Raw genomic sequence first — 10,459 nt, forward strand, 5'->3', positions numbered from 1 at the left:
AGGCTGAGGTGGGAGGATTGCCTGAACCCGGGAAGTTGAAGCTGCAGTGAGCCATGATCGCACCACTGCACTCCAGCCTGGGCAACAGAGGAGACCCTGTCTTAAAAAAAAAAAAAAAAAAGAAAGAAAGAAAAAGTTCTCTCTTAAGTTCATGATACTCCACTGTATACATCTGTCCAAATGCTTTTTTCCTATGCCTTAGACAAAATCGGAACCCCTTCTGTCCTGCAGGGCTCCTTGTGACTCACCCCTGTTGGCCATTCAGGCTCCGCTTCCCATGGATCTCTCCCATTCTCACTCTGCCTGGGGCACACAGGCCCGTTTTTGAACTTAAAGCTCTTTCCCACCTCAGGGCCTCTGCACCTGCTGGCCCCCTGCCTGAAGTGCTGGTCTTCCTCATCTTTCCATGGCCGACTCCTTCTTGTCAGGCCTCAGCTCACATGTCATATTCTCAGAAGAGCTGTCCCCAGCCACTCCATGTACCCTGGCCTCTCCAAGCACTCTTGATCTCATCAGCCTATTTTAGTGTCTTTTTAGTACATATAATTATCTGAAAGTATTTATTTCCTGGTTTATTGTTTATCTCCCCCCCACAAGAATGTAAACTACAGGAATGCAGAATCTTGTCTATTCTGTTTACTCCTCTGTCTCTGGTCTCTAGATTAATGGCAGGTGTATAGCAAGAGCTCAAAATTATTTGGTATGTTTATGAACTCATAATTGAAGGGTAGATTTTTTTTTTTCCCAGAATTACCTTGATTTCCAAGAGATTCTGGGATGGTGGTTTGAAATTTTCCATCTCTTTGGTTCCCCTTTAGTTTCTCTCTTGTTGAACCAGAGCAGTTACAGGATTGTTCTGTCCTGCCAATATTGAAGCAGAGGTTGACGTGGTAAGAAAAAAAAAAGTTGTGTAGTTGCCTGCTTCTTTGTAGATGAATTCCATCCACTGGTGTCAACTCTTCCAGTTAAACTCTATATGATGGTTTCTTTTTCCTTTCTTAGTTTTTTCTTATTGCAGTCATAACTCTTTCCTTATATTTTTCCCCTTATATTTTTCCACGTTTTCTTGGGCATTTCTCTTCAAAGGTACTAGATAAGTCCTCACATATGGAGATTTACATTGGGATAATTAATTTTTTCACCTAAAACAGCTGACTTATTTTCAAAACTGAGAGGTACAAGGGCTGGGGGACAGAGATGGTGATGGGGAAAAATGAAAATCATGATTCTACCAATGCCATCTTGTTCTTGTCCTCTCATAATGAATAGGCATCTCACCAGAACTCTCCCCCGCTTCATCCTGGCTCTTATCTATACATAATACTTTACATAGATCTTTCCAGACTCCTTTTGAAAGCTGATGGGCTGTAGAACTTGGGACTCGCAAGTAAATAGAGCTACGGTCGATTTTCTGCTCCCAGGAAGGGCCACACACACAAAACCCAATTTATATAAATAGTTTCCTCTATTTTATAGCCCTCTGAGGAAGGGACTTCCAGTCACGGGGAACAGACTGTAGCGCTCTGATTTCTTTAGGGTTCCTGATTTCCTAACTGGATGTTTGTTTTCCTGTTTTTCAGATTCTGGAGGAAGCCGACCACCCATGTTGCCACCGGGAGGAAGATCCACATCTGCCAAACCCTTTTCACCCCCAAGTGGCCCAGGGAGGTTTCCTGTGCCTTCTCCAGGCCACAGAAGTGGTCCCCCAGAGCCTCAGAGGAACCGAATGCCGCCCCCAAGGCCCGACCTGGGCTCAAAGCCTGATAGCATCCCCCCTCCAGTACCTAGTACTCCAAGACCCATTCAATCAAGTCTGCACAACCGGGGGTCCCCACCAGTGCCCGGAGGCCCGAGGCAGCCCGGCCCCGGGCCCACTCCTCCCCCTTTCCCTGGAAACCGCGGCGCTGCTTTGGGAGGAGGCTCAATACGTCAGTCTCCCTTGAGCTCCTCCTCGCCCTTCTCCAACCGGCCTCCCCTGCCGCCTACGCCCAGCAGGGCCTTGGATGACAAACCCCCTCCGCCACCTCCTCCAGTAGGCAACAGGCCCTCCATCCACAGGGAAGCGGTTCCCCCTCCTCCTCCTCAGAACAACAAGCCTCCAGTGCCTTCCACTCCGCGGCCTTCCTCCTCCTCACAGGCCCCACCTCCGCCGCCACCTCCCAGCAGGCCCGGGCCGCCTCCCCTGCCTCCAAGTTCCAGCGGCAATGACGAAACCCCAAGACTCCCACAGCGGAATCTGTCCCTCACTTCGTCCACGCCCCCCTTACCTTCGCCAGGACGTTCAGGTCCTCTTCCTCCCCCGCCCAGCGAGAGACCTCCACCTCCAGTGAGGGACCCGCCAGGCCGATCAGGTATGACAAGACGTGGGGTGAGTCGCTTCCAAAACCCAGCCTGCCCAAATGTACCAATAATGCTGTCAGTCAAGATAGTCTTAACAAGAACAGGCATAAGTAAGCTCTCAGACTGCTTTGTGCTTTTAAGTGGCACGCGACACATGTGATCGTGACCTCGTGTAAATCCCTGAGGAAAGTGGGACCAGTATTTCTGTTGGTGTTTTAGCGATGAGGACACTGAGTAGCCAATAAAGTTAAATGGTCACGAGCTAGTTAATAAAGAAGAGGCAAGAACTTTCGTCTTCCATCTCTAAAGTGTACTTGCCAGCCCACTACCCTGCCTCCCTAGAGAGAATTTCAGTGGTCTTACTTGGGAAAATAAGTCCCCACCTCCTGCAGGAGGGCTCCATTATTCCAAACAAGAGGGGAAGATTTTCAAGAGCTAATGAACTTCTCCTGTACTTCTCTCTTCATTAGCCAGGCTTTGAGGCCATTTCCCTATTCATTAAAGACAAATGTTTAAAAAGTCCATTTTGCTCTTTGTTAACATCTCTGGTACATAAATCCCTTGGAGAATCAAATAAAGGTATAGACTATCTTTACAAAAATACTCAGGCATAAACTCAAAATCTGCATGCTGTCACATGGCTTGAAGAGCCTGCTGAAGCCCATCTGAGACCTTTCCAATGCGGTTGGAAAGGTTGAGAAACCTTGATCTGAGGGACAAACTTTCAGAGTACGAAAGAAAACGCAAGGATTGCCTAGAGTTTGCCCTCTCCGAATTATAATAGGCATTTTTAGTAGAGTACACTCACTTGATGCGTTTTACAGTGGTTATGGATGAACTCGGTAGAACCACCCACTTTTCAAATTTAATCTCATCGTACAGACCTTATGTCTGGAAATGGGGCATTTTTTTCCTTTACGCAGAGATAAGAGACCTTTGACCCTGTGACCTCAGGAACCTCATAATCACCATTCTTTAAACTTGCTCACATACTGGAATCATCTACGGAGTTTTAAAAACCACGAATGCCTGGGTCCCTTCCCAGAGTCTCTGGTATAATTGGTCTGGGGTGCAGACTGGGAATCGGGATATTTAAAAGCTCCCTGGTGATTATAGTGTGCAGCAGAATGTGAGAACCACACCTTGAAACCATTGTGCCGTGGCCCTACCAAATGGATGAGTCAGCAGATTAAATCTTCCCCAAAATATGACAAGCATTGACATACAACATTTATTGTTTCTTTTGATTACGTAAGTCATACTTGTTTATTATCGAAATACTGAAAAATATAAAGAAAATTAAAATTATCTGTAATCCTTCTACCACCACCATCCAGAAATAATCATTGATAACATTTTTTTATTGTGTCCTTTCAGTCTTTTTAAAATGCATATATGTTTTTACAAACTTGGTATCACACTACATATATTGTTTGCTAATTTGCTTTTTATTTACTAGTATCTCATTAATGTTTAGTGATACGATTATTCTTCTACAGCCTGACTTTTAACAGCTACCTAATATTAAATCCTACAGATGTACCTTGATTTATTTAACCAACCCCTCCCCTGATCATATGGGCCATCTCTAGATTTTTCCTGGTGCAGATAATGCAGTGATACATTTTTGTAGCAAAATATGTGTACACATCTCTGTATTTCCTTTGGATGAATTCCTGTAAGTGGAATATCTAGGTCAGTGAGTGTGCATAGTAAACTATGGATTTCATCGGTACTGGCAAATTGCCTTCCAGAAATCTCCTACCAATTTACATTCCCACAAGGAGCATATGAGAGTTCATCAAAGGCCCTGTGTATTCTGAGTCATTTGGCTTCAGTGTTACGGGAGTGGGCCTTGGAATCTGACAGATTTGGAGTCAGATCCTGGCTCCTGCACTCAGTCTTCTGATGAGCTTTTTAAGCTTCCAAAACCTCTGAGGCCTTGTCTCCTGTCCCTGTACCTCTCAGAGTTGTAAGAATTAAACGAGACAAGCATGGATAGTGGTTATCTTATTTCCTGGCATGTAGTTATATTCAATAAATGATCATTTCTGTTATTCCGCCAGTGGGAAATAGAAATCTGTTTTCTTTTCTATTGTGCCTGTCAGGATTTGGAGCAGGGAGCCATGAGGTTGGAGAGTTAGGAACATGAACAGGACCATTTACTTTAAAAAGAAAAAGAGATGAAGTTATATAGTACAGGGCCCCATAATATTGAAAGTCGAGTTTGCATGTAGTGACAGTTGTGTGGTGGTATCACCAATGAAGTCAAACCCACAGCAAATGAGACACTTTTCCTCAATAAATCAACTCTTGCTGCCTGAGACTCCAGCAATGACAAGCAGATAGGGTAATAAATAACCACTCCTAGGTGAGGCACTGAAGACTCCTTGAGAGACCAATCAGGGCTGGACAGTGCCTCCCACCGCCATAAAATGTTGGAGCCAAGACTTTCTGTCAGGGATATCTGCAGTGAGCAGGTTGTTCGGGTTACGGTTCCTAATTGGATTCTGAATCTATAGCTAATAAGATATTTATTTATAGCACCGTCAGATATTGTATTCACATACAATGTCAGCATCTTACAAGTGGAACCCACTACTGAAGATCAGGAATAATTACTAAGGCCATTTTGATTTACATTGGAAAATGCTCAAGTTTTTAGTTTTGTTTTTTTAGTTTACTTACTACTCAAATAGCCCCTGCATTTGGAGGATAGGAAAAGCAAGGTTTTCTTTTGTATTATCAAAAATAATTTACTTTGAATTTTTCTTTAGAAACTTAAAAACTTATGGTTATACCATACTGCTACATTTTTTAAAAATGGTTTCAAGTACTTACATAGTATTTTTTATTTGCATTTTCACTAGTTTTTCCTGGCAGCAGTGCTGTGAGACAGGTGACCATGTGGCACTCTTTTACAACTAGGAAACCAAGTTCCATAGGGTACCAGCTTGCTCAAGGTCAAGATTCACATTAGCATTTATAGCCATGGATGTTGATTAGCTGTTTGTCACTCCCTGTGTTCATCTGCCTCCCCAAAGAGGAAGAACCAAGAAGAAACTCCTACTGCTCTCAAGATGACTGGTATTTGGTTTCCTGATGCCACTTCTGCCTGGAAACAGATCATATGCATCACAGAAACGTGCTTCTGTAATTAACAACAAAACTGCATTTAAAGAACCTCATTCTTCTCAAGACCTAAAATAATTTCATAACTATCTTATTCTTTTTTAAAAAATTATTTCATCATGTCACAGTAATTAGTTCAATAGCTCTTTAAAGGATTGTAAAATTTTTTTAAATTATATGGTTGTCAGTATAAACAGATTTTCACCTGTTTTCAGTTTCACTGTGCCATCTCCAATCTCAGTGCTAATTCAAAGCCAAAACACCCATTTAGCTATCAGTATGCACTTGTTTTGCATATACATGTGTACACATGCATTTTTTGTGTTTCTGTGTGTTTACTCATTTCTCAGCCAAATACCCTAGAAAATCTCCACCCTAATTAAAGGGCATGTGTCCAGCAGGTCCCCATCAGCTGTACACTAATGGTGACTACGGTGATGGAATATGGATATAAGGTTCTGCACTACGTGTCTTTTTTTGCTCCAGGCCCCCTCCCACCACCTCCTCCAATAAGCAGAAACGGCAGCACGTCTCGGGCCCTGCCTGCCACCCCTCAGTTGCCGTCCAGGAGTGGAGTAGACAGTCCAAGGAGTGGACCCAGGCCTCCCCTTCCTCCTGACAGGCCCAGTGCTGGGGCACCTCCCCCACCTCCACCATCAACATCTATTAGAAATGGCTTCCAAGACTCTCCATGTGAAGGTGAGGTATGGTCCGACTCCCTGGGCTGTAGGGCAGCAACTAAATGGTAAATCTGTTTGTATATGTGGTTTGTTTGTTTGCGTTTAATTTCTTGTTCCATCATTATCACACTCCATTGCACTGATCTAAATAACCATTCTAAGGCCCACAGTGATTTCAAATTAAAATCAGTAATCCCCCTTCCCCACTTCCCAAAAAGGCAGATCATTTTTCCCTGATCTGTTCTTTGTTTGGGTCTCATTTTAGTTAACTTTCCAGAGATTCCAGGATTCTGAAAAGAATCTTTTAATAGCTTCTTCTTATGTACGTTTCTAAACAGTTCACTGTAGGTAAGAGGCCCGATGGCCTGCACATGTTGAACTGCCTATCTCTGCCATTGTTATCAATGGGGAAAAAGGTGTCCTATACCTTAGCCCCCAGCTCCTAAGAGGGACTGGCTGGATCCTAATCACTCTCATTAAAACCACTTTGCTTTGATTTGCAGGTCTGTATATATGTCAGTGTACTAATTCGTGACCTTTGCAGCACTTCCAGCTTTTCTGTAAACTTCTAGGCATAAAAACTAGCACTGATGTCTGTGGTTCTCTCTCTGTTTCATTCTGTGCCTTTCGTTACGTAAGTCTTCATAGCAGATTGTCTGTCACTGAAGATACTGCTTGTTTCTCTTCCCAGATGAGTGGGAAAGCAGATTCTACTTCCATCCAATTTCCGATTTGCCACCTCCAGAGCCATATGTACAAACGACCAAAAGTTATCCCAGCAAATTGGCAAGAAACGAAAGCCGGAGTGAGTATTTCTGCCAAGGTTTTTGAAGATTCATGCTTGAATAGCCTGAGTGACACTCGGGCTGTATAGAAAGTCCAGGCCTCTTGCCTGGAGTGGGGTAGAGAACCTTTTGGAGCCATCTACATTCTAGTAAATTCCCCTTCCACAGGCAGTGAGGAAATTGCAGATGCCCAGAATGCATATGAGAAACAGTTATTTTAATGTGTCATTACAAACTCAAAATACCGTGGTTTGCTAGTATTAAATTTTATTATTTTGCTTCTTTGGATGATCGTCCTCCGTTTTCATCTTCCTGAGACAGTACAAGTAGAGCCATCTTCTGTTCCTTCTAGTTTGAAATTGGCATAATGTCTGATTAATTATAATAAAAACTCCCTGTAACTGCCTTGATCTTTCAAACATATGATAATCATAGCTTTACAGAGCATTACATGAAAATGTAAATATATCCAAAATCTCTCTACATAATAGATATTTTCATTTTACCAGATTCTTATCCAATTTTTTTATCCATATAATTCTGATTTTTTATGTAGTTATAATGACAGTGTATAGTTTTGTGGCGGGGTTTACATAACATTGCTTAGTAAATAGTGCCCATATTATCACATGGTTTTTATTTCAGCATATAGTAATTTACCATTACCATGGACATTTAAATTATTTCTGTTGTTCTGGTAATGTAGGTCATGCTACCATAAGGAAGTAAATTGCTTTTCCTCCATTGAAAAAGGGCGTCAACAAGAAGGGAAAATAGACAAACTGGAATTTTATAACATTAAATGTATAGAAGTATTACAGCTCTTTCAGAATTTGTCTAGCAGGCTTTCCAGGGTTTTGCTGGAAAGCCTCTTAAATTTACTTTTAAAAAACACAATAGCCAGGCACGGTGGCTCACGCTTGTAATACCAGCACTTTGGGAGGCTGAGGCAGGCAGATCATGAGGTCAGGAGTTCGAGACCAGCCTGACCAACATGGCGAAACCCCATCTCTACTAAAAATACAAAAATTAGCCGGGCATGGTGGCGTGCGCCTGTAATCCCAGCTACTCAGTTGCTGAGGCAGGAGAATCGCTTGAACCCGGGAGGTAGAGGTTGCAGTGAGCCGAGATCGCACCATTGCACTCCAGCCTGGGCAACAGAGCAAGACTTCGTCTCAAAAAAAAAACAACAGCAGCAACAATAAATATATACAATGAAGAAAGAATTAGCATGAGATATGCGTATGTCACCCATGAGGCTGAGGTTCGTGGCAGCCTTAGCCTCAGAGCCAAATTCTCAAACCAGAAATAGAGAAAATATAACCTAATAAGTCAAATACGTCACAACACCCCTAGCCATGGCCTCACTCCCTAGCAGAGCTTCTTATGCCTACTCAGAGCCTACTGATTGTTTTCTAACACAGTTTAAAGTAATTTTTGGTTGGTTGGTTCCAAACCTTATAGGAGATTAGTAACAGCTAAAGTTAAGACTAGTGAGAAGCAAAATCACTGACATGGGAGAGAAGTGACAGATGGCAGTCCCAGGTCAGAGGAGGAGACAGGAACATGGCTGTGCTGTGTGTTACAGCGCAGGACAACACCAGATGTTTCTGTTGGGTTAAATTTCTATTGGGTTAAATGGGATTAAATTAATTGAGTTAACCTGTGCTTTGTGCCTCTGTAGAAAAATGTAAAGAGTTAGAAAATATAGGAAATTTTCCATGGACAAATGCTAGAAGAAAACAGAATACTACTGCTTAAAAGGAAAACTTTAATTCCTGGAAAAATTTGTTTATGTGGAAGACTGCATTCATAGACAATACCTAATGAAGAGGTATAGCTGTAATAAAATCATTATACAAGAGTTGATGATTGAAATTTTTAGTGAAGACCAGGCACAGTGGCTCACGCCTGTAATCCCAGCACTTTGGGAGGCCAAGGTGGGTGGATCACTTGAGGTCCGGAGTTCGAGACCAGCCTGACCAACATGGAGAAAACCTGTATCTACTAAAAATACAAAATTACCTGGGCATAGCGGCACATGCCTGTAATCCTAGCTACTCAGGAGGCTGAGGCAGGAGAATTCCTTGAACCCAGGAGGCGGAGGTTGCAGTGAGCAGAATTCACACCATTGCACTCCAGCCTGGGCAAGAAGAGCAAAACTCCATCTCAAAAAAAAAAAAGAAAAGAAAAGAAAAATTTTTAGTGGAAAGTAAGTTTTCACATGGGACAGGTATCTTTGAATGCTCTGTGTGTGTGTGTGTGTGTGTGTGTACGTGTTCACCAGAAGAAGGGCTTCTGTTTGATAAGAGTACAACCCTTCTTCCTTCTTGGGCACCAATAAACGAATTGACTTTAAGGAGTTGTTCATATAGACTCTAAATATTTTTTCTGACTTACTATTTTCCTCTTATTCTAAATATTATTTGTGTTTTTAAATTGGTAACAGACCATCTTCCCTGTACCCTCTAGATTTTTAATGTAATAGCTAAGCATATTTCTTCTCCCATCCTCCTTTAAGACTCAAGTAGGCAATGTAAGGACTAGAACTGTGTCCTGCTCACTGTTGCATCTTCCTTGAGGGGCACAGAGCCTGAAACATAAAGGGCATTTTCAAGTATTTCTTTTTAAAAATGTTCTTATAGAGACAGGATATCTCTGTGTCGCCCAGGCTGGTCTTGAGCTTCTGGCCTCAAGTAGTCCCCTGCCTTAACCTCCCAAAGCACTGGATTATAGGCATGAGCTACCACACCTAGCCTAAAAGTAGTTTTTAAATTGGTGAATTAATTTCCGCTGTCTACCAAAATTTTTTTGTACATTTGCCTTAAATATTTCCAGCATTAGGCATGTTTAATATTTTATAATGATAATGTATCATCTAACAAAAATAAATAAGGCACTGTCGAGTACCAAGTTTTCCTCTGCTTTGCAGCGACCTCAGCCTCCCAGCCCACAGCCTGAGAGCACACCCAGACAGCCCTGAGCAAGTACTGAATGCACTTGGAGTGTACTCTAATTACAGCTTTGGACTAGGCCAGCCCTCATTTTACTAACCACTTGTGGCGGGTCAGTTGATGGTCAGGGCTCCATGATAGGTGTCTGGTTTACATCCAGATGAGTCTTTTCTCAGATGCCTGCCCAAGAAAATATTTGGTTGGCATGGTGAGAGGAAGAGGCGCCTCTTTCAGTGTTTTCTCCTAACTCCTTTCCTTGCTCAGAAATTTGGTTCTTTCTCAGAAATCCCTAAGTGGACTAGTAGGGTCCCTATCAAGATCCCTACTGAGGAATCTGCCAGTTCCAGCCCACTGAGTCTCAAGAGTAGTGGTTAGAGCAGACCTACCTGATTGACACGTGCACCGGGTAGACCTGTTCACAGCATCTGAGCACCTGACCTCATGCCGAACACCTGTTAAATTCTCAACAAGGCTGGGTGCGGTGGCTCAAGCCTGTAATCCCAGCACTTTGGGAGGCCGAGACGGGTGGATCACGAGGTCAGGAGATCGAGACCATCCTGGCTAACAC

The 10,459-nt window shown here is 42.9% G+C and overlaps 1 protein-coding gene across 2 annotated transcripts in view; it reads left to right on the forward strand.

Moving 5' to 3' along the window:
- The window catches only part of WIPF1 (WAS/WASL interacting protein family, member 1), a 73,690-nt gene that overhangs the window by 58,807 nt on the left and 4,424 nt on the right, over positions 1–10,459 (forward strand). For both annotated transcript variants that reach the window (XM_011991882.1, XM_011991881.1), the window contains 3 exons: positions 1,581–2,351; positions 5,959–6,171; positions 6,844–6,957. In XM_011991882.1, the coding sequence (XP_011847272.1) occupies positions 1,581–2,351; positions 5,959–6,171; positions 6,844–6,957 (1,098 nt within the window). The remainder of the gene's footprint in view (positions 1–1,580; positions 2,352–5,958; positions 6,172–6,843; positions 6,958–10,459) is intronic.

This window comes from Mandrillus leucophaeus, unplaced genomic scaffold (genome assembly GCF_000951045.1).
Source record: "Mandrillus leucophaeus isolate KB7577 unplaced genomic scaffold, Mleu.le_1.0 Scaffold40, whole genome shotgun sequence".
NCBI classification, from domain to species: domain Eukaryota; kingdom Metazoa; phylum Chordata; class Mammalia; order Primates; family Cercopithecidae; genus Mandrillus; species Mandrillus leucophaeus.